The 24994-nt window shown below is 38.9% G+C and overlaps 2 protein-coding genes across 4 annotated transcripts in view; both read left to right on the top strand.

The window, feature by feature from the left end:
- LOC133150481 (xin actin-binding repeat-containing protein 2-like) overlaps positions 1 to 787 on the top strand; it is a 38239-nt gene extending 37452 nt beyond the window's left edge. For both annotated transcript variants that reach the window (XM_061273028.1, XM_061273029.1), the window contains 2 exons: positions 469 to 602; positions 684 to 787. In XM_061273028.1, coding sequence (XP_061129012.1) covers positions 469 to 563 — 95 coding nt within the window. In that variant the 3' untranslated portion in view covers positions 564 to 602; positions 684 to 787. The remainder of the gene's footprint in view (positions 1 to 468; positions 603 to 683) is intronic.
- A 3013-nt stretch (positions 788 to 3800) lies between these two features.
- LOC133150234 (beta-1,3-galactosyltransferase 1-like) overlaps positions 3801 to 24994 on the top strand; it is a 53333-nt gene continuing 32139 nt past the window's right edge. For both annotated transcript variants that reach the window (XM_061272625.1, XM_061272624.1), the window contains exon 1: positions 3801 to 3923. The gene's annotated coding sequence lies outside the window, so the exon portion shown is untranslated. The remainder of the gene's footprint in view (positions 3924 to 24994) is intronic.

Genomic DNA, 24994 nt, shown 5'->3' on the forward strand with positions numbered 1-24994 from the left:
GCTTGTGAACCAAAGCAATTGGCTAAAACAAATTGTTAGCAAACCGATTTGTGAACTGAAGTTCCAGCATTAATGATTATGACTTTCTTGTTATGCTAGACACAATTACAACAGTGATACTGCAAGAATATTTATAATACAAATAACTGCATCATGGTTCTGCTAGATCCGGATTGTATAGTCCAGCTGCTCAATACATTTATTATCGTGGTTGTAGTTTGCAGACATGTAGAACTTTTTAAAATGGTTCACGTCACAATATAATGCGATGTGGTTGAGCACCCTTGTAAACAATGACCACAATAACAAACAATTTTGATTCAGAGTTGGTGTGTTAACTTTATTAAAATTTTAGATTTTTGACACAGCTCATTGCATGTCATTGCCACTTGGACAATGTTCTTTAAGCTGCATGCTGTTGAGAACGTATGTTCATGCAAGTTCAAATGGCCTCTCCTTTTTGTGCAGAAGATTCAAGTTCCAGATTCCGAACTGTGCAGGGTGTGTCTGAAGAGGGTGTACCCCATGGAAGCTCTGATTGCAGACAAGCAAAACTTCCATAAAACCTGTTTTCGTTGTGACCACTGTAGAGGCAAACTAAGGTGAAGTGACACAAAATTGTAACCATTTAGATTTTTTTCTCTTCGAGAGTTTACGTGCTTTTTGTGCTTCTTCTTTCACAGTCTTGGCAACTACGCATCTCTCCATGGACGAATGTATTGCACGCCACACTACAAGCAACTTTTTAAGGCCAAGGGAAATTATGACGAAGGATTTGGACAGAAACCTCTCAAAGAACGATGGAATAACAACCCAAAGGTTTTAGTTGAAAAGACGCCTATCAAATCATCTTTGCCGGAAAAGAAAGTGAAAAACTCCAAATGTTCCACTCCACAGAGCAAATTTATTTATCGGGATTGTGACAAAAGCTCAACTGGGAATGGAAAAAACAAATCCACAAGTAAGATTTCTGTTGTGTGGCCTCCTCAGGCTGATTCCCCAAAGAGATCTTTCACTATCGAGGAAGAGCTGAAGTTGATGAAGCCATCATGGCCCCCGGCAGAGGGTTCAATGCAAGAAAAAGAAGTCACTCAGTCATTTAAGCCTGCAATGGGTGGCATCCCCCCTGCTGAAGCTCAAAATATACTCGAGGAGAGAGAGCAAGGAAGCGCTTATTTAACCTCCAACATGAGAACAAAAGAGGACCCTGCAGTTGAGGCTTTCATTTGTCCTGCCTTTGGCTGTCAGGAAGCAGCGGGTGAGCGTGCCAGCCAGGAAGTGAACAACAGTTCCTGCGACTATTTGCCTCCACCAGACTCAGTTGTGGAGTCGGAAGTCGAGGAGCAAAGAGAAGAGATTTTGGATGAATTTGTAAAGAGTGTGATGGAGGAGGAAGAAAAAGAAATGATGGAGGAAGTGACAGGAAATGACAGAGATTATGCAACAGGTAAAAATGTGGCTACAGTTGAGGAGGAGTTACAGGTGAGCTCACCAGAGGTGGAAACCCTCAATTCAAACAATAACAACAGTAGTCTGCTGCTTGACCATCACGTCTCGTTGCAAGGGTTGACAGAGGATGATGAAAAGGGGTTTCAGTCCGACCCTCCGACAGACGCAAGTAGAACTGCTTTACGAGCTGACTGCGGTGATGAACAAAACTGGATGCCAGCTGAAATGCTACAATTGGCGCAAAGGGATGACGCCTTTGTGCCAGCTGCTGCCAAATGTGCTGAGGCCACAGAATCTGATCCAGACGTTTTCACACCTTTTCCAGAAGAGAAAGCCAAGGGAACTTTTTCTTACAAGAAGACAGTGGCTGAGCCCACCATTAGCACGTCCAGCTTCCTGGAGGACGTTTTTGCCGGTCTCAGTACCAGTGGCTCCACTCTGCTCTCCGACTTGGAATTTGACATCTTTGGGGAATCGGCCGGGGAGAGGCCTCCGCTGACAGCGCTGGACGATCTTTTGGATTTGGGACGAGAGCGGGAACAAAAAGCCGACCGGGCAGATGATGAGAGAAGAAAGGACGGGAGCGGCCACGACGCTTCTCTGTGGGCCCCTGACGAAACTCTGACAGCAGAAGAACAGATCAAGAGGAACCGCTATTACGATGACGATAGCGACGACTATTGAAGGCCAACCATTGCGGTGCAAAATCGGAATCACACAGCATCGACCCCCTCTCAGTTAGATGTCCACGTCCATGGAGAGATGAACTGCTTTCATTTAAGCTTTCTGCAGTTTTAGCAAAGCTGAGCTGCACCTGGTGTGCACAATAACATGAATATTTGCTCTTGCACAGAATTCACTTATGACTTGCTGAAATTATATTTGCAATAACACATTTCACATAAATAGCTTTTCCGGAAAATGATTGCTTGAATGAATATATCTGGAGATTTTTTTTCCCCTTTTTTTCCATTTATTGTCTGCATTTTGGGTGAAATAAAGCTTCATGAACTCAACGGTTTATGACTTTTTAATGAGTAAGTGCAGCGAGAAATGAGAGGAGCACTGGCGCTGGGGTGTTTGATATACCACTCACACGCATAAGAGGCAAGAGGAGATCTCTTTGGAGAGAGGTATATTGATTTTTACTGATACAGAAAGACTGCGTATGACTACGTTTCCCATTTAGTTACTGTTTCTTCCTACAAAATAAAATTATAGGACTACGTGTATTTACACATGGCTAAAATATCTGGTTTTAGAAGCAGATTCTGAGAAAGTGGGTTCAATTATTCTCATTTTTTCCCATTATTAACAAAATTGACATAGTAGAGGGCATGAGGACTAAAATACGTAATGCCCACAGGAGCAAAACAGAAAAGATAACAAGATCTTATCGGGAGCAGGGGGCAGAGAGCTTGTAGGTTTTACTTAGCATTAGAACAGCAAAGCAGTGCTTTTTGTTATAATATACACAACGCTGGTCTGCATTAAAGCTGAATTGGAACACGGGAATGATAGTTTGCTCATCCTCTCGCACTCATCTGTTCCTCTTAGAGGCAGCAGAACACTTGTGGCAAAGTGGTCAGAGGCACTCATAACAAACAAGGCAGCTCTGCTAGTGGGAAAAAAAACAAGTACTGCTTGCTTTTTTACACAATGCAGTCAATCACAGTTATGGAAGTCCCAATTAGGTAATAGCGAATTACAAGTATTCTATATAGTTTCTACAAATGCTTGGAAAAACATACGAGGAAGTGAGCACAAATAACAAGCAGAAATCAAGGACTTGGTTGGAAGAGGGTTGGTTGGTTGGCTGGTTGGTTTCTTGTTAGAAGCAAACAAGATAACTTATTGTAGGTAAAAATTTGCCAGTCTGATTCTCACAAATGATTTCTATCAAGCGAAAAAAAGCAAAATATAAACAATGAATAAATAAATAAATTAAAAATAAAATAAATAAAATGAATAAAATATATATATATATATATATATATATTATTTTTTTTTTCACAAGTCACTATAAAATCACATTTGGTGGGATTTGTCTCCAAAAACACAGCTTCTGTGCAAGTGGAGAAGAATTAGCTGTGAGTTAAGTGAAGTTGACGTCGCCAGCTAAAACGGGTTCAACGGGGATACATGGATGTTTGAAATATTGTCGCTTTTTGTCCAGATGCCATCACCAGAACCGTCAATCATTTCCACTTGCTCCATTGCTTCAAAGTAAGCTTCGGTTCTGCACAGTACATCATCACCCGCCTACTAAGGTTCGCCCCCCTCGGTCCCGAGGCCGAAGGAGATTGGTTACTATCGCTCCCCTCGCGATTGTCTGGTTGGGCGGGTGCTGTCCTCTCGCCGGTTGCAGCCTGCCCTCAAGAGCGTGCGGCGCGAGGTACTGAACGCCAGTACACCAAAACTGATGTCGGAGAGCAATTCATCGACAAGCTGAACAACAGAACCGGAGATCAGCGGTATGTGCACGGAAATTCTCCTAATAACGCGCCCGTTGATGTTCTGTGTGCTTGCGTGTCTTGCGCGCGTGCATGTGTTTTTAAGCACTCATATTACGCTGCAGGTGCGCTTGGTGTCATCGGACTGATGAAGGAAGTGAGCTTTATTGTTTCTTCTTGCTGCCTCTAATGAAAATAGATTTCACATTTGGACCATTATTATGGATTTACAACAGTTGCATTTTGACTTTGCATTAGTTACTGACCCAGTGGTGCGCGCACGGTTATTGCTGCGCTGGATTGTTATAAGAGTGAACGTGACGTTTGAAGCGCACGCCATCATCTAGTGATAAGAAGCCTCTGCCACTCGCGCTTGTACGTGGGGAACATTGCAGCGATGGAGAACGTCCAGATTAGTGCATTGTGCATCTCATAATACCCAGCCAGGTCTTCATCGCAAAACTGCATTTGGCTGCTAATCCATCATGCGCATTTTGGTACATCAAAAAGTGCTCAGTCGCTCAGGCGATATATAAAATAATTACAAATACCACTGTCAGCACACATTCCATGAAAAACTTGAAAATACTTCATTCATGCTGTCTGGTAAATGGCAGAGCCACAGGTGGCGCTGTAACCACCAGCTCCAGGGTCATTTAACATTTCCTTTCATTCCAATTAGTAAAACCCTTAAAATGCTATTTCCCACTCACTATTAAATACAAAGACACTAAATCAAACATTTGAACAGAGAACCCAGTGCTCACTATGGCCTTAACACCACCAGCAGCGTTCCTTTTCTTTCTTTAAATATATATATATATATATATTTTAGAGCTACTCTCAAACGCTGAAAACTATATTTTGTTAAATAATCCAGAGGATGGGTTTCACAATGCCTGCTTTATATACCGGTAACTTTTTTCATCTAAGTAAAAAAAGTTATCACTCAAACTACTACAAGAGAAAATGACACAATGCTAATTAAGAATATTCACGCCTATAAAATCCTACTGTATTTGATAGTATTCCATCTTTTATATTTTGTGTGGAACAGCGATAATCTGGATCACTGCACATGTTTTAAATGACATACCGCAATTGATGGCCTGGTGTACTTAAGTTAAACCCCTTGTGTCGCGTTTGTACAAAGCTAACTAAATAGGGGTGTGCAATCAGTGTTCGATTACAAATACGATTATTACACTCTCCGATTAGACAATTGAAAAAAGATTAATAATATGTATTATTACCCAATGTATTATGTTTGTTTATACAAAGAAACCACAGGTGAATTTACATATTTGCACCTTTTAATTGTAGAGTAATTAATTGAATACATTTTGTATTGTAAGAAAGGAACTTAGATAAAGATAGCGTTTCAAAGAGCTAATATGTCATTTTCTTTTTTTGTACCCAAAAATAAATGATCTTTGAATAATCGTGATTTTAGCTATCAGCAAATTAATTGTAATTGATCTATTTTTCATAATCGAGCACCCCTATAATTAAACATATTTTTGCTTTGACAGCATGAAATAATCATACGATACCTACCTTGTCCAAAGAATTATTTTTTTTCCACCGAAGGCTGTCTTTCAAAACAGAATAAAAATGTCAAATTGCACAGTGGGGAGGCATACAGAAGCAATGGTGCTGTTTTTGTAAAGTCGAATTCTTGCTAAGGAGGTTTAATACTCTGGCTTGAACTATTTTGAAAATTTTAAGGTATAGACCAGCCAAAATTAAGGAATTGTACTTTGAGTACAGAAAATCTATTTTTTTTCTGTAAAAAATGTTCTTTTGGCCAATTTGTTAGCAGAAGAAAAAGCAAAAGAAAATGTTAATATTTTTTTAAACATACTCATTCACTTTGTAGCCAAAAAGCCGTATGACTCAAGGCTACCACTATCTCTGCTCACTTAATCCTCCCAGATCAATTTAGAGACGTGCGATTTGACACTTTCTTTGACTGGCATTAAAAGATCAAGACACATCATCTCTTCTAGGGCCATGTTGAGGTCAATAAATCAGCATGTTCTACTGACTTGGTATTGTAATAATGCCCGGAGAAAAACAAGCCTGTCTCAGGGAATTGCGCCTGTTTAATAGCACACAGCTCCCAAATTCCCTCATTTGGCCCAAATGACCAGATAACTGATGCTGTCTAGAATGACGAGGTCGGATGGAGGTTGACTCTTTGAATTTCTGAACCATCCCACATGCCTTCCATTCAATTTGTGGGTCATGACACTTGGTAATTTAATCTCAATTAGGCCGCTACCTAGTACACACCAAGGACTTCATATGAAGGAGATGGGAATTAGGTTCACCAAAGGCCAGTAGAGGAGATGAAGAGATTCTTTTATTTTCATAAGAAAAATGTCACTCATGCTGCAAGAAATGCTCTCATTCCAGTTTATGACCAACTACAGTATTTCCCATCACATTACACTGGTTGGTAAAAAACCTCTGCACTCCCTTCGGTATTCACCTAATGTTTTCGCTTATTCATCCCTCATATGGGGCTTACATGTGAAGGCATTCTTCTGCCTTTCAAGATTTACTGGCCAAACATGACAGAGAATATATATTTTCACTTCAAGGGTGGGAAATTGAAGTTTTTTCTGTTGCGACCAAATTGGTTTTACCTCGGGCACAAACATAATTTCCAAATTAATACATATAAACAATGCATTTTCATACAGGAAGTGTCTGGAATTCAATTTATTGGTGCAAGGCGACCCTCCCAGATGCAATAAAATGCCTGTGACATTGATGAATGAGGCGTGTAAAGTGCACGATAGGATGTAGTATTTCAAACCAGCGGATTGAATTGCAATATACAATGTTGACGCACATTTTTTGCTTTTGATGCGCCTTCTCTTGTCAACAATATTCAAAGGGAAAATCAGTCAGTTTGTTGGTTGTTACACTGGCAGTGTCGGTGCCTTCAGGGAGATTCACAAATGTCACAGTTGCTTTTTGTGCATCTCCCGGGGAAGCTATGTTTTATGAGGGCCTTTAGTTTTCTTTCACCCTTTACATTATACATGTAAATAAAGAAGTTATAGGTACTGAATTGCAATTGGGCACTGCAATCTCACAGTGGGTATTTCATTCTTCCTTTAAAGGATTAATAATGCTGTTTTAATTTTCACTGTTGGGCAAATGTCAGACAGTCCCAGCCCACACTTGTCTGGAAAAGAAGTATAAAACACACCAGGGTTGGGAAATTGACTCATTGCAGCGGCCGAATTGATAGATATAAGTAATACTGAGGTTTAGCTCCTCACTGTTGGTTGCAATAATCTTAGTGTCAACATTGCGGACCACCAGGAAGCCGTTATGAAAAATTAATGACAAAATAACCATCTCAATTACATTCAAATTGATCCTTACAATGGATTAAATGCCCAGCCTGGCTCACATGCACAATGAGACAGGTCCATCCCCTGACAATCAGATTTTAAGACGGTAGTGTGTAAAATGTACTTTAATTTTGGATGTGTGAATTATTTTAATGAAAGCCTAATAGAGAAATGGTTATTAAAACACAGAGGAACAGGAACAAAAAGAGGTTCCTTTCACAACTCCGCTCTTACAGCTTGTAAACGTTGTCTGTTAGGGTTAGGCAGAGGTCATTGGTCCTTGAGGTGCTATTATATGGAAATGATTAATCAATATTCCGAGCGGGGGGACCTTTAATAGGACAATATGCCTCCACAAGGCAAAGGTTATATTGCCCCTTGGAACTTGAACAACGGACCTCAGGGAGGTCAACAAAAAGTCATTGCATGCTTTTTCTTGCTTGACCTTCTCATTGAATAATGAACAGTCAACTGCAATCTTCAGTGTATTACAATTCATGCATGCCTGCTTTTTACTGTAATTACCGCAAGCGGTCTTCACGATGGTGTCGTCTCTTATAAGGTTCGGAGGCTCTGGCATTACTATGTTTACTTTGTCCTCTTTGAGGATATTTTATTCTGAAGAGCTCTGTACAAGACTTGCGCAGTGAAGCTTAATTTACAAGTCCAAATTATTCAACCCCCATTTCACTTTTGCTGTAAACGGCTCAATTATGATTATTTGATGGCCTTAAATTGCACCAGTGGTTAGCTTGGCTTTGGTCAATTGCTACAGCTTACTTTGACAGCAGTAATATTAATCACAATAAAAAACGAAATAATTAACATACATTTTATAGCATTTTCTTTCTTTCCATTTTCTTTTTTTTTTTCTTTTTCTGCTGAGCACATTAGAGATGAAACCGTATCTAAATTTCACAATGTCATTTATATTAGTCAAAAATATTACTAATAATAATAACAACAGTATTTTGTGCATTGGACAACAAGGAAAGAAAACAATAATCCATTTATTTGATATCCTGCATATTAAGGTCACAGGTCAGCTGGAGCCAGAAGTCAGGTGCACCCGGAACTGCCAATAGACAAACAACCATTCAAAATTAAGGACAATTTTTAGTCTTGAGTTAACCTGAGAAACATGTTTTTGTAACGTGTGAGGAAACTGATGTATCCAGACAAAAGCCATGCAAGCATGGGAAGAGCCTGCAAACTTGACATAAGAATCTTGTGACAAGACCAAAGTCCTGATTTGAAGCCCAAACCTCAGAATTTTGAGGCAAATGTGCTATTTGACACCAGTTGACAAATTGAAATCTAACAAGATTATGCTGATCTGTAGCCAATAATATGGTGCATGAATAAGTCACTCCCCTGCTTTTTTTGGCAGTTATTTTTTTCCAGAGCATTTACAGTATATGTAATGAACACGTCGGCATTGGAGCGATGCTATGATGGTCTAAATGGCATGTTTTCATTTTTGAGCCTGTGTTTTTACAATCTCCTTTTGTCTCAGCAGGCAAATGATGTAGAAGAACCAAAGAATATGATCTAATTTCAAATCTAAATAGCTCTTGTTATTTCTACATTTTTATAGACGACAGTTCTTAATTATGATTATAAAAATGTGATACAATAGCTGCACTGTTTGCAGAACACAGTGCCCAGTCCCAGTGGGTTTATGACGTGGCTCCCTGTTGGGTTCCAACTTTTATTTTCCACCAAACGTTGCTGTTGTTTTGTGAGCATATGTTTGGTGTCAAAGCTGCGATTGTTGTTGCGATGGCTCAGAATGGGACTCATGGGAGTCTTTACGCTGAATGCAGCCGTGCAAAGATCTAGCGGTCATTTCGTTACGTGGCCTCTCCTTGGCTTCTTACTGCTCCCACGCAGGCTAGCATCTCCAACTCCGGCAGCTGTTGGCTGCTGGCACCTTCGCAATTTGTGCACAAGGCTCTGAGCAAAGCCTGCTGAGTTCCCTTCCTGCTTTGCCAAAACTGTGACAAAGTCCCTCCGAGCCTCTGTTATTGAATTTGGGCTGAGATTTCCTTTGCCAAGTTGACTCTTTTTTTTTTTTCTTCAAGCAGTTGAGCAGCTTGGTGTTATAGTGGTTAAATATTTATGGCAATGTACTTTGGGAAAAACAGAATAATTGGAGTTTTCCATCTCCAATATTTGTCATAAAGTGTGCAAACAAAATCCACTCGCTCTTGCTAATATCAGCATCTTGCATGCTTCTGTATCTTGCGGGAGGTGATGACAATTTTTATTTGCAGTGTTATCAATAGGGCCAGACTGATGATTCAGCCAATACATTACTACTTTAAAAACAAAAAAATAGGCAGATTTTGACGGGGGCTGATATTTCGTTAACACTGCAGAAAATGACAAAGGTAATTAAATTCAAATTTCACTCAATGCTGGAAATGACAAAAATAATAATATTAACAGATCCGCCACCCACCCTGTCCAAAAATATCAGGTTTTTGCTGATTTTTTTCTCTGTTGTGAAGTTAAATTAACACTAAAACCTGCCTGTAATTCATATATTCATTGCATGCATTAAGGAAGCAAACAAAGTTATTTCAGTCATTTTATTTATTTTAAATGAATCTCCTGATTGGTTGTGTTAATTTGATCAGAATTGGCATTAAAATCTTTAAATTGGTTAGGCTATAGTTAACTGTATTCCACGGGGGCCTTTATTATTCTCTTGCCAATTTAATTACTGGAATTTATACATCTAGGTGCCATATTTGGATTCGAAACTTTTCTACCTCAATACTTTAGAGCCGTTTGGTTTTAAAGTAATGATGTGCACTTCCTCACATTAGCCACAGACTAATCAAACTTTAAATGACTGTTGATCAAATAAAATGGATGTTAGACTTAAGTATGTGTTCAGTGGTGCTGAACGTGCTTCTGGCTACCAGCAAGCAATTTATAAAATGTCTCAATCACGGTAGTTCTCATTTGCCCAAAGTTGATATACTGCAAGTGTGAGTCATTGTCATTTATTATTGCTACCTAGCTTTTTTGGTATTGGGTAAATAATAAAACACAGACTGAAGTTTGACCCCCAGTCATCAAACACAAAGTATTTTCCTGCCTTGTAAAATATCAAAAGCTGTACGTGATCTCCGTGACTGTGCAGCAGATTTTCATCGCTCTCAACAAGTATGCAAGCCTCTATGGACCCATTACATATTTCATGTGTTTGACTTCTTGGCCTAATTATAGCGCACACGCTATTATGTGTGCACAAACACCATGCAGAGCACCATTAATCCTAGCCTAACAAGATGTAACACCAGTGATTTCATACTAGAGTGGTTTGATACTTTTGATGCATGTTTTGGCATTGTTACCCAATGCAAATTTAACATTTGCTCCTCTTCTTTATGTCTCCCGAAGTGACTCAAATTGATTTTCCCTGTAGGCAGGTTACACTGGATTGCAATTTATGAACCCTATTTTATCCCAGGCAGTTTGGTTTATTATGGACGGATACACCAGCTGAGCTGTTGATCTTGACCAGAACTGTAGTTATTATTGTCATAATTAATGTAATATAATTTTAATATGTACATGTAATATAATCATATATAAACTGAGAAATAAGACTTGAAACTGAAAAATAAAAAATGTGAATCTGAAAATGTAAATTATGCACCTGAAAAAATAAGATTTGGAGGCCGATCCAAACCAGACGGTGATGGAGGTGCAGAGGACAGACTCAAATCTGAAAATATAAATGGAAGCAAAAAGTGGAATTAAATAGTTTATTCAAAATATTACCCCAAAAAGATGAATTACTTTCAACTCGAAAAAATGTTTCATACAAGTATTTTTGTTTTGAATTCATTGATTTATTTTTCAATGTTCAAGTTCAACAGATTTATTTTCGGTTTCAAGTTTTATTTTATTCAAGCACAAAACCTCCAATCTAACTATAAATTACCAGTCATTCATTATTTGTGATTAGTTTTCCCCAAGTTTTAGCGCTTAATATTTCTGGAGAAGGGCCAGAGTTATTCAATAGTCCCCTCTTCCAAGGACTACTTTGTTCTCAAGTAGTTATTGAAAAAGAATAATAATCATGCTTTCCTCTTCAGAGCTGTATTTAAATTGCTTACATAAATGGTGATGGAAACATATCATCCTTGGCATTGATTACTGCATTTTTGCTTTCTTTTCTTTTGTTGTTTTGTAATGCTGTCTGAGTTTTTTAACCTCAACATCTTGCTTGAACTATTGAGGTGCTGTCACAATAACAATATTGTAAATCTGCAAACAGGGACTGAAATGGTACCTCGGCAAAAATCTAAGAATCAACAGAAGTTGCTCAAATTAAATTGACCAAAGAAGATTTTTTAAATTCTTATTAATGCATATATCAAGATGTGCTTCATAGGAAAGTCTCATTTTAAATAGCAACACTTAACACAAATAAACTTTGTTAAACAGTATCAAATATACATGTCAGTGTATGTATTTATGCATTCACTGCATATGAATGAGAAAAAAAACTTTCACTTGATTTTTAATGAATATTAGTGAATATTTGTGTCAGTTTATTCCACCTATTGCGAGCAAAATGCCCCTTATTTCTCCATAATGGTACACAACATTTTCAGCTGTAATAAGTAGTCGTCAACCAGGTTCAGCAGCCACTGCATTAAGGATAATTAAAACAATAAATCTTATTTGATTGAGATTGATTCGTCTGACATAGGTCACCTAGGCGTAGGATATGTAATTTGTGGAATGGTCGATAAAAGAGACATACGTCACCCTCGGACATGTAAATTATAGACAGTCCCTAATACAGACAATGAGATCAAACATAAAACGTCCAGCCAAATGTTTCCTTGCCATAAGCTTTTACACTGCATCTTAACCTATTTGACGGCATTTGATGCCATCCATTGTTGATACCGACAATCCATTTGCACCATTATCGTCAAGCAGTTATGTTCATTTAATTGAACCTTTCTTTCTTTCTTTCTTTCTTTCTTTCTTTCTTTCTTTCTTTCTTTCTTTCTTTCTTTCTTTCTTTCTTTCTTTCTTTCTTTCTTTCTTTCTTTCTTTCTTTCTTTCTTTCTTTCTTTCTTTCTTTCTTTCTTTCTTTCTTTCTTTCTTTCTTTCTTTCTTTCTTTCTTTCTTTCTTTCTTTCTTTCTTTCTTTCTTTCTTTCTTTCTTTCTTTCTTTCTTTCTTTCTTTCTTTCTTTCTTTCTTTCTTTCTTTCTTTCTTTCTTTCTTTCTTTCTTTCTTTCTTTCTACCACAGCAGGAGTGTCATTATTTTTTTTCATTTTCAAGTCATTCTGAATGATTGCAAGCATTGCTGAAAGTGTTTTGTTTTTGCTCAAATCGAAAGATTGCAGAAAAGGGGCTGAAATAATAATAAAAAAAAAACCCCTCATCTTCCCCTTGAGCACTTTTGATTGTAAAGCACTTTGGCGGTTTGATTAGTGTAATCATTTCTTGGAATGTGTTTGTTCTTAAACATTAGGAAGTTCGAGTTCCGTAATCCAAATTAGAGAGGTTTGTGAATATTTTATACATTGATTTTTAACCTCGACCCTTGCACTGAAAAAGCTATCAAGGAATGGAGTCATACTTTGCAAAGAGCAGACGACAGTTTGACAAGGATGACTTATCACAAGGTCCATTGGTAGAAATCCCTTGGCGCTCCAGTTACTTCAGAAATGTCTGTCTTTGTATACTGCCCTCACGGGAAAACCAACGTAACATCAATGTGCAATGGTTCATTCTGGTGAGATGTGCTATGTGTCTTCTTCAATATGTAAAGTTCATGCATTTTTAAAGAAGTGGTTGATTACCTCTCCTGGATGAGTTTTCATATTTAATCAGCTGTAGGCTGTGGGCTTTTCCCATTAATATTTAGTATATCTACATACATGTATTTACATGTCTCATGTTTTTACTTTGAAGTTTTCAAATAGAATATTGCGTAACAGTGTGACCATATACAAATCCCAATTCCAGTGAAGTTGTCACATTCTGGATAATGTAAATAAAAACGGAGCACATCTATCCCAATCCTTAATTTAGATTCAATTGAATTCATTACAAAGATGTTAATGTTCAGTCGTTATTGTTTTGTTGTTGCAAATATTCAGTCATTTTGTAATATGATGGCTGCCACACGTTCTAAAAAACTGGGACAAGGGCATGTTTACCATTTTGTTATCATTTCTCCTTTTAACAATTCTTAATGAAGCGTTGGGGAACTGATGATATTATGTGAAGATGTTTTACATAGCAGGTGGATTTTTTTCCCCCCCATTCTTCCTAGGCGTAGCTTCAGCTGTTTAAGATTCCGGGGTTATCGTGTTTGGCTCTTCATAATGCGCCACACAATTTCAATGGGAGACACAAAGCCACATTGTCACGCGTGCATGCAGGGTAGAGATTAAAAAGCATTTGTGAATATAGTGTATAGACTTGTGTGAACTGAATGATTTTCTGAAGTGTTCCTGAGTCAAGGTGAAAATATCCTTCGTAATCATAATATGCTGTTTTTTTTAATGCACTGCTGCGTGAGGGATCAAAGGTCACGGTCAAAGTTGTTTTTGTTTGGGCTTGCTACTTGCGTGCAGAGATTTCTCATGATTCTCTGAATCTTTTTAGGATATTATAGAGTCTATAATATAGACCATCGATAATTAAATCCCTACATTTTTTCTATTGTACCCTGAGAAACGTTCTTCTTAAGCTATTGGACTACTTGCTCATGCAGTTGTTCACCAAGTGCGAGTGAACAGCTGAACCTTTCCCTTTTGTCCTTTTGTCCTCCATCATGCCATTCTTCTCTTTCCAATTTACCTTTGCACCTGGTTTCAAATGTTTTTATTTTTATTTTTATTTTTTTAAACGTTCCTCAACTTTCTCACTCGGGTGGCACGCTAGAGCACCGGTTACCACGTTCACCTCACAATGCAGAGGTTGTGGCTTCGATTCTGTCTCCTGTTTGGCGTTTGCATGTTTGGAGTTTTGCTACAGTGGAGTGTTTGGGGAAGCGTATTTTGAAAAGTCCGATACGTGTGTTCCATACTGCCATAGTGTAATAAAACGAGCTGATGATGTTTCTGACCCTGCCTTGCAAGAACATCAGGCCACTTTATAACATCTTCCTCCCACTCTTATTCTCATAGGCATGCTTGCTGTCCATCTGGCAATGTTAGTTTTTTTTTTAGTTTTTTTTAAAGTAAATGTCATCATCCTTTACAATTACTCTGCTTGTGTGTACGTACTTATTAATAATAGCCTTGCATGGAATCTTGCAACTTGATTACATCATCAGGTAGTTGGATCACTCAAGTTGAGTATACCGGTTACAAATGCCAACATGAATAAGGACATGCATGTACCTCATACATGACAAGAAGGCCCAAAGAACCAAATTTCAGAGCACAGAAAATGAAATGACTGAATAGCCTCATCGTCACCTTTCTTCAATTCTTTTTCTCACTTTGAGGGAGTGGATGCTGAAGTACATTTGTACTTGCTGACTTTGCTCTTATCAATCACCCCAAACCCCCCCCCCCCCCTTATTGGAAGGGTTTAAATAGTAAAGAATACAGTGTGCCTGATGCATTAAAATTCCTTGATTGGTTTAAGTGAATATTCTGACCTGACCTGGCCAGGCCAGCATCTGTTGTTACGTGATGGCCCCGATACAGTCCTAATTCTGCCACTTCTGTCTTGCTGTCTTTGTATTGGTTCCACTTGCCATGTTGGATGCCTTCTGCTTCTGACACAGAATTTGAGTGCTTTTGCTACGTTTTCTCCCCAAATACTGGTACTGTTCGCAGTACTTGGTGAAATAGTCTGAATTCACCAGCAGGCTATGCGTTAATTTTGAAAGCCCTGCACTTATTACAAGCACCTTCTAATAAAAGTGAGGCTGTAGGAATTAAAGCAGGCTCTCACTAGTGTAACAGCAATTCCTCAACTCAGCAAAATATATGGACCTTTGTTACTGAAATGACTGTTGGACCGGCAATCCTGCCCCCCTCCCTCCCTTTGCTTCTCTTGCCTCCTCACTCAGCTTTATCATCAACTGCTGTCCTACATGGCTTATTGCCTTTTCCACTCTCAGCTGTCCACCAGGCTGAAAAGGCCTCCCAGGAAGAGATTAGCTTTCCAATAAGTCGCTGAGCATCCACCTTAGCATTCGGCGCTCCCCAGAGTGAATGCTGATGAGCGCAAGCAGGACTCTGTAATAAAAGACTTGCAAGTATTTGCCAACCATGAGGCAGGCTTTAGGGCACATTCACAAGGGAAATGATCCCTGCTGTCCATCACGTATCACCTTTTGCGTGAAAGATAAACAAGCTGTCCATGCTAGCTGAGGACGATGTATCCTGTAAATGTTTGTGGAGCTCTATAACTTATCTCTTCTTCAATTTTAAAGTTGTTATGTCTTGGTTTAATTTGAATTACAACAGACAGTGAGGTGCATCTTGGGGGAAATAAAGATCATTGACCTATCAGTTGGGAAATTCATATAAGATTAATGAATTTTATGCACAAAACACAACAAATATCAAGGTAGTAGCTACATGTGTTAAGAATTGAAAGAATTGAATCGTTCATTCAAATGCGCTTTGTGACAGCTGCAGCTGTTGCGAAATGCGCTATATGAATAAAGTTGTATTTTATTGTAAATGCACAGAAATCTTTTTCATAGCGAGCTTAAGAAAATATATCTTGTAAGGGAATGATAGTTTTTATGTTGGTTGTCATTCTGGTTTAAAAATAAACCAAGAGAATCTGGTTTATTCACAACAAGAGATACTGACTGTTTTGACTAGCTTGTTTAATTTTGTTCTTGTCATCAGTGCATACAATATGGTTAAGATTCCCTAAATACATATTTAATTCATCATTACTGTGCAGGGTTTTTCTTGGCTCAAATTTTTGGCACCATTCTAATCATTCTCACATGAGTATATGTTGCATGCTAGAATAAAAAAAAATATATATGTATATGTATATATATATACTTTGGTGCTATGAGGTCACAAGTCAACGACAGGGACAGAAGACATGGATGCTGATCGTTTTAAAAATTATTATAACAGGTTAAAGTGGGCAATATGTGCATCTGAATCTTGGTCATAGTTTTCGGAGGTTTGGCGACCTAAAGCTGTTAATGGAGTTATGAATTAAATTCATCACGTGACCACACTCCTAATTCAAAACAGCCTTCCCTGACCAAAGGAATGGCGCAGGGTAGTGCATTTAAAAAAGGACATTTAGTGTCATTGTGCACTTGATCAGCTGCCAATTGAAGTGGCTCATCTCATTCTCATTTAATGCATTCTGAACAGCAAGCAGAACTCCACGGGCGGATGATTTCAAGATGGCCAGGGACATCACAGATCTGTGCTGTCAAGTGGCCACTTGAAGACCGCCTTCTACCCCCATCGTTCATGTCACAGAGTCATTTTGACCAATATTATGCATGAAACATTGGGGGGTGGGGGGGTGATATCTTGGTGGCATGGGACCTTTAAAGAAACACATTGATACTATACTTAAATAAACTACCTCAATACCAGTACTGAATTAATTTTTTTATTTTTTAATGTGAGCATATATTATTTTGGCTGACTGCATATTAAATATGAGTCACTGTCACATGCATTTAAAAAGTTAATTCCATATGACAAGCATTCGCATCCACGGATTTAGTCACAGCAACAAGTAGCTTTATGTGATTAAAGTACAACTAACGCTATTGCAAACCATGACTATTTAATTGAGTTCAAGCTGTTCTCGCAGGCCTTAAAACAGATTTAGACTTCCATCAAAGTGATGTATCTGCTTTGTGGTGTTGTTTCAGCTATTCTCTCTGTGTTTCACAGTAGTAAAGAATTTGTCAGACGATTGTTTTCATTTGTACGCCACAGATTTGCAGAGGATGCAAAACTGTTTATGACTATTCTTGTGTCATCAAGAATGCGTTTTCCGCTGTCTGTAGGGATATTTATTTGGGGGGAGATGAGAAACTTTTGAGTTGCACCTGTCTGCAGCTTCCCACCAAAAGTAAAGAAGTCCGTTTCATTTGTTGTCAGTGAGGGCTGCTAAGTTGCTGAAAGCTGCAATGTTTGGTCCAATTAGTGGAAAGGTCACAGTGATGGGACGAAATTGCACGCTTGTGCCTAATTTGTAGTGATTTGTAATTTGGGTGAATTCTGGACAGAATGGATAATAAACATTGTCTGTAGTTACAGTATTATAATCAAACTGATTCGTTCATAATAATTGAAAGCACAAGAGGTGAGATGGGAAAAAGGTGCGAGACGTCGACAACGCATCACCTCTGGAATGATGTCTATGCTGTGTGTTTATTCAAGAGAGTGGCTAATTTTCCTTTGCTTGTGTGACAGTTAGGGTTTGGGTTGAGTGCAATCATGGGCATTTCAGTTCGTCCGAGTATAGACCATGATTTTTTTTAAAAAAAAGATGGAAGTGGGTTTGTTGCTTGTCTGATGTGTGTAATCCTCCAATGCAAACTAAATGTGAACTATCACGACCATTGCTTGTCTTTTGCATGTTAACTATGTTTGTATGCTGGATTCTCCATTAGGAAAGTTTCCACATAACCAGTCAAGCTGCTAAATGCTATTTGTAGCTTCCATTTTAAACTTAAGGTTGCAAAATGAATGAGCTGCCGTCTGGTGTAGATATATGCACCTTTTTAATTAAAATGCTTTTCACATCTGTTGAACTATGGCTTTTTTTTATGGACTGAGCAGTGACGAAATTATTGAACAACAAGGACGGACAGGAACTATATTATGAACGCCGACAGAGGGATGAGGATGGGAGGGTTCCCAAATCAGGGATGAAGGACAGAGGACGGGATCGGTAAAATTTGGTAAAGTTCTTATCTCTAGTTGAGCGCTTGTGTCAGTACATGATAAATATGAAGCATATGTGTAGTATTTCACTCAACCCATCCTTGAACACATGCCCCACAAAGGAGAAAGATGCATGCAATGCAAATTCTTGCATTGAGCCTTTCTTACTAAAACATTCACAAAAAATTGTTTTCTGACTCATTGCAAACCAGTTACTTACAATCTGGGTTCAGATAAGGCTTTGTAAAAGATCAGTTGAAGCCAGAAATTTGAAAACTGAAATAACATGTCTCCTATAAATAAAGACAACAATTCCATTGTGTTATATCATGCAGCAAACATTCAATTTATGGTAGCAAAAGAAGTGCTAAATGGTGAGTCCTCTACACACAAATTCCGGCACGTTTTCTGGATTTTGCATTAATTAAGGACCATGTTTGCTGAGTCCTGTGTGTGTGTGTATGTGTACCACACATTCCCACAGTACCTTGTTAGTCATCAGACCCATGAACACATGTTCAGTTTTCATAACCGTGATGCATCCACCACCTGGAGGGGTAGATGCCTGGGTGGCATTTTGATGCGCTGTGTGCAGCTGAGGGCTTCAGTATAATCGCTTCTCGCTTCCCATGAAATTTGCTTATAAGCCTTTTGATGAATGTCAATCTGGATTTAGCGTTAGCAAGAAAATGCTGTGTTGACGCAAATTCAGTTCTGTCTTGTAATACAATCATTTGAAAGATCTTATTTGATGACTGTCACTCACTTTAGCTGGATTCGTGCTGCAGGACTTAGATATGATGTTTAAAGATGTTTAAAACTGTGATGTCAGAATCTGTGATGTCAGAATTTTATTTAGGTTTGGAAATATTTGACACTCCCTCAAATTGTCTTACATATAGTATACAGCGTACCATATATATTTGATTGAAACCGATCTTTAGTTAACTTGTCATTATCTAACACACATTATACCTTAACAGGCCATAATTTTAGACTTAGACTCAACTGTATTCATCCGTTGGGATGGCTCCCTCAGGAAATGTCGGTAGCAGGAGCTCACACAGAAATAGCACAAAAGAGAACATTGCACATGAGTGATAATGTTTCAGATTTTTTTCCCTTTCTTTCCCTTGATAGAAATGACACATTCCATCCAATCTTGAATGGACATACAATTTTTGCCCAAGTTGGGATTTCGATAACTGTTCAAAATAGATATTCTAGTCTCTGAATAACCTGCACCCATGATTTCTCTGACGAATGAAAGATTATAAATCAAGAGTAACAAATTGTGTTTGTCTAAGGTTTTTCACTACATGCCAGATTGATAATTAATTTACAATTATGTTGACAATCAGTATGCATGTTACGGCTAATTGACATTGACTGCGGAACGGATGCGTTGCGGTCTTTGTATGGACGCCGCAAGGGAAACAACGCATTGGAGTTGATCATTCACAGAAGTCTGTGGTCCGTACGTAGTCCGTATGCAGAACCCCGCAAGATTTTTCCAGATGCTCCAAGCTTATATTCACGCAGCTAAAGAAATTACACGACCCAGACAAGAAGTCGGCATGCAAGGTGGATCCGGTATATTCCCAAATCAAACTGTTTTCCGTACTAGGTTTTTTTTCCTTTTTTTATTCATTAAAAAAAATCATTATAAATCTTCAACGTTTATGACCCCACACGTTTAGTTGAGAAGCACTTTTCTAACAACCTAACATTGCAAGGCGTACTATACAAACCTTGCCTTTTATCTTCCTATTCTGACAGCCCACTGTTTTCCCGCAGCTTCTGGCCCCCTTTGGTTCAAAATCAATCTCAATTTCCCAAAATGAGCTCATCTTGACTAGCAGTACAGTGGAACGGATTCTTCAAGCAACAGAAAAATTCCATCTCCCAAACTCTTACCCCCCAGTTGGAAGCATAGGACTGAAAAATCACTCATGGTGGAATTGAAGAATCCTGCATAACCTCTGACTGTTTGTCTTGTTCATGCCTCCACCTCCTCTTCCCAGGCGAAAGAACAACAACACTGGCAGGTTTTGTTTCTGTGCCTTGGGCTATGCCATATTTACTGTTTCTACAAAATAGTGGCCAGGCCAACCCGAACAATAAGAAAATCTCTTACGTTCTTTTATTTCAAAGAGGCCAAATCCCCCTATACAATCCAATTGATCTAGACAGTTGATCCCACTAAGTCCTGTCACATTAGGTTGAGCTATATAACATTGCTTTTGAGCCGCATGGTGCACTGCAGCCGCCGCAGCCTTTCAAATACTTGGCATTCATCGCCAACTGTTAGTGTTTTCTGCTGCTTATCCAGTCATACATTCATGAATGTATTTGTGCTGGAGACGACTGCATGGAATTTTCAATGCGATGTTGATGTCATGGAGCGACACAGGCCACAAAGAGAAACGGCACGTGCCCAGGATTGATGAATGAGTCAGCCCAACACTGAAGGCTTGCTTCCCACACAACGTCTTATGTTCTCACCCTGGATAGTGGATCTTGCTAGCTTGTCCTCACCTCTCTCCCTGGCTGCCGCGTGATAGCAGAACCATCCGTTGTTTCCCTCCTGCTGCCACCAACACACCCATGTTTAATTTAAAGACAATGACAATGATTCAGGAACGTCCATCTTGGGCTCTGTTGAAGAGAAATTTGTTGATAATGATGGCAGTGATGATGATGAGGATGGATCCTCTGCTCTCTTTCCAGTGAAGCTGTCAACAAGACTGTATTCTGAGGCTGTGCGAGAGAAAGCGTGACTCAGGAAACAGCAAGATCGGTGCCAATTATTGTCACTTAATCCGTTTGTCACAGAATAGAATTAAGCACATGGCTTGGCTTTCCCCCCCCCCATAACGGTCGCCTCAGATCAAATGATTGATTGATTGTCCTCTTTCAGTCTTCTGATTGGTTATCACAATGAAACACACCTCTGGTTGAACACAAACTAAATTCCAAATCTTACCATGAAGAGCTGAAGTGGCCAAACAGAAGACACAATTTGATTGCTAAATGAATTTGTCCTAGGAATTTTGGGTCTATCAGGCGTCTGCAAATAACTCTTGCCCTGAAATGGCAGTATTCAAAGTCTGCACTCATATCTCGCTAGTTTTGCTCTGTTGTTGTTCTTTTTTTGTGTCCCAACAGTAGTTTTTGTGCTGTTATGAAGCTATTGATTTAAGAGCTTTGTGCTAGACGAGAAATGATTACTTTGAAATCACTACACAATCTTCATGTACAAGAAGCTCTTCTTTCATTTTTGTAAGCTTCCTTCAGCAATCACTGGTTGTTTTTCCCTCCCCCCCTGAGTCAGAGTTGTTGAACATTGCTTAGAGAAGTGCTTCCCAAACATTTTCATCCCCTGTGCAGCGCAAAATCTGAGATTTGAGGAGTTACTTTATCAAATGTTTTTAATTTTAATCTAAAGGTTTTTGGGTAGAGTCGCTTATCGTGTTTGGGTACGCTCGCCTGACCTTCTAAATATCCATGAAGCAACATTGCTAAACGAAGAAACTGCCAACTTATGATAACAATATTATTTCTCCGTTTGTCAACTGTAAATTTGAGATTTGTACCATACATGTGGACATGATAGATAGGATTCATTGAAGCCTTGGATAACTAGCTAATAAGCTTTTCCAGTTGTGCAACCACAGCGTGTACTCTCACAGGGTACACACAAACAGTATATACTGCACATTGGAGCACTTGAATTAAATGAGAGTAAAAGTGATGAGAAGTGTCATTTTCACAGTCATTTAGGACATTGGTCCACCTGATTGCAAATTCCTGATATCTTAGTCTCGTTAAAATGTTTTTTTTATGATCGACTGTAGTTTAAATACGTCGTGGGTAAAAGATTTGTGTTGGCTGTTTTTTTGAAAGGTGATGCATTATTATTTCTGCTTAAGTGTGGTCTGAGGGGGTTCTAAAGTGTGTGAAGAGTACGCACATATTGATAAATCACTGACTTGCGCTTCAAACGTGCGTATGCATTATTTAGCACAAATTTGTGTGTATGCACTGTTGCTGAATGAGGCCCATTAAGTCCTTAGATGCCTATACGTTTGAACATGCAGCTGGAACACAATTTTCAAGTGTTTTCCGTAGAGTTTTCAGCATTTTAATTGGTCTTGTATACAAATGTAGGTTCAGGTAACTATCTTGTTATATGTGCATTGTCCAACAAAATTAGTTCTTTGGATTTAATACATCCTTGATGAGAAGTGGACAGCACATTTGGGAATTGGCTGGAAATTAAACTCACATTTTATGTTGTAGCAAATTCAACAGTTGTGCATTGGATGGTGGAATTCCCCTTGTCTTGACCGTTTGAAAAGGCTGCAGACCTTTTTATAGCATGCATGATAAAAATAAAAAAAACTTATAAAGGCTGGTCTGGTAGAAGGGCTGGTATCACAAAGATAGAACCCTGACACACTATTTTACATTGTTAATTCACTTGAAGCTGAAAATTTGCATTCAACAGAAGAAAGCAAGATCTTAGATTAAAACCAACAATCTTGATGCACACTTTGATGTTCTAAACATGTGTTGCAGGATTTATGAAATATATTGTCCACTTATACAATCCCATTGGATTGACTGATGTTTTACCATGATCATTTTTGTAACGTCATCTTCATTATTGTGCACTTTCTGACCTGTGGCAGCAGTTCACTGGAGGATGGTACAGAACATTCTGTCCTTGCTTGCAACATTAAATTCCAACAGTTTGCCCGTGGCAACGAAGGATCCAATCAACTCGTGCAGCTCGGCAACCCCCATCGTCTCTTTTCTCTTAGACTGTAGCATGAGGAAATTAACACCCCTCATAATTGTGATGGTTTCCATCAAGGGGCGTATGACTGTAATTGAACATGTAATGATGCAAAGGATCAGAGTGGGTCTCTAGTGCTTGTCTCCTAATGCTATGATTGTGGGTTTGAGTCTCCTTGAGCAAGCTACTGAATTTCATCCGATGCTCTGTCATCATGAAGTGCATGAGGAAAAAGCATTTTGATTACCTTGAAGGGAGAAAACCATGTACCATTTTATTGCAAATACAAGGTCTTGCAATTCTCTGTGTGTGTATTTATCTGCGATGTTTGTGTGTATTTTAGGAATAATCGTGACAACCATAATAATTGTTGGCACTTGATACATCGTTATATGAAATTTTAACATCATTTTATTTCCATTACGCGTGAACATGAAATCACATTCTTCACACTTAAATGCATGATTGGATTGATTGTTTCAGCGCTGGCAACCCAAACGCAAGAGGAGACAAATAATGTGTTTCTTTTTTTTGGGGGGGGGGGCGGTGGCTATTAAATGTCTTCACCTCATCAACACAGCAGTATAATTAGTTGCATCTGATTATGCTACAATTTGTGCCTCTCAGTCTTGCAATTGCAGCTATTAGCTGTTCAGAGTGAAGGGTGAGCCCCAAGTGCAGACTAATTGTATTGTTTTAAGTGGAAAGAAAATCCAGCGCTGATTAAAAGAGGCGCCGAGGGTGGCAGGTGGCGCCTTTGTGACTGAGGCTCAACTTTGGGTGGCTGTTAGACTGTCTGCTAGGACGCCAGAACAAGACTGCAAGACTTCATTTGTCGGAATGTGTGGGCAGAGTAGACAAAGGAAGCTCAGAACTTTTCCTCAAATTACGACAGCACCACAGAAGGGATGTTGGCTGGGAGGCGGACAGTGGAGCAGAGAGGCCTCATTGGGATCAAAAGGTGTACTCTGTCATGCTCTGACAGGCTCGCTGGGGTGGGGAAGGCTAAAAATCAATGACAGTGCAGACAGTTATAATAAAACCAAAGAGAAGATAGTCCATTGACCTTTGTCAATTCCTTTTGATTGTTTGGTGCCTATGCATGTCCTTTATTTTCTATTCAATCTTTGAAAAACTGTCACTCAAAATACTTTCAATTTTACTTAAACTTTTCAATTCTGTCCTGAGGCAGCAGTAAGGAGTAGGCTGATGCGTGGTGTTGCCTGCTGCACAATCGAGATGACATATGGATACTGAAGAATGCTTGGATAGCACCTCACTCATTAAACATGATTGCGTGCGCTCAGAGGTCACTGAGATGTTCCGACCTATTTATTGGTCTTGTGCGCAGCTGCTGGCTCATACTGCCATGAGGGGGAAGAAATAGGGCATTCCTCAGTTGCTCATATATTGCAAAGCATAGAATTCATGTTATAGGGAAGTCAGTTCGAAGGGACTGGCAATTAAACCTTCATTATCAATGATTCCACAAGACTAATAATAAAAGTGCTAAACCTAGCCAATCCTGAAAAGGCTATGTTGATGCATGAACTGCGTGATCTCAGCTGTAAATTAGATTCATATCTCTGTTCACCCAAAACCTTTGACAAATAATAATGTTTTGTAGCATACACACATCTACTGTGACCTTCCCATGATAATCATTATTGTACCGTGAGATGAAGTCCATCATAAAATCGAACCCTGAGATTTATATATAGTTACATGGTCCTTATTGATACAGAGGAAAAAAACGATTGCAATCATCATGGAATGGTAGTCATTATTCACATTCTAGTAATTAACATACTGACAAGGGGGTGTTACTTTTTCCAGCATCTGAAAAAAACACAGGCACGGCATGATTCCACAAGGAAAATGTCTGAGGTCTGAATTAGCATTTTGCAGTAGTTGCAATGCTACTGGAGCTTGTTTGTAATATACCAATGAGTATGTCTGTGCATCTGTCAAATAAGCTAATTTGCCAGGTGACTGCCTGCCTCCTTAGAGCGTCTGCGTCTGTG

The sequence above is a fragment of the Syngnathus typhle genome, linkage group LG2 (genome assembly GCF_033458585.1).
Source record: "Syngnathus typhle isolate RoL2023-S1 ecotype Sweden linkage group LG2, RoL_Styp_1.0, whole genome shotgun sequence".
NCBI lineage: Eukaryota > Metazoa > Chordata > Actinopteri > Syngnathiformes > Syngnathidae > Syngnathus > Syngnathus typhle.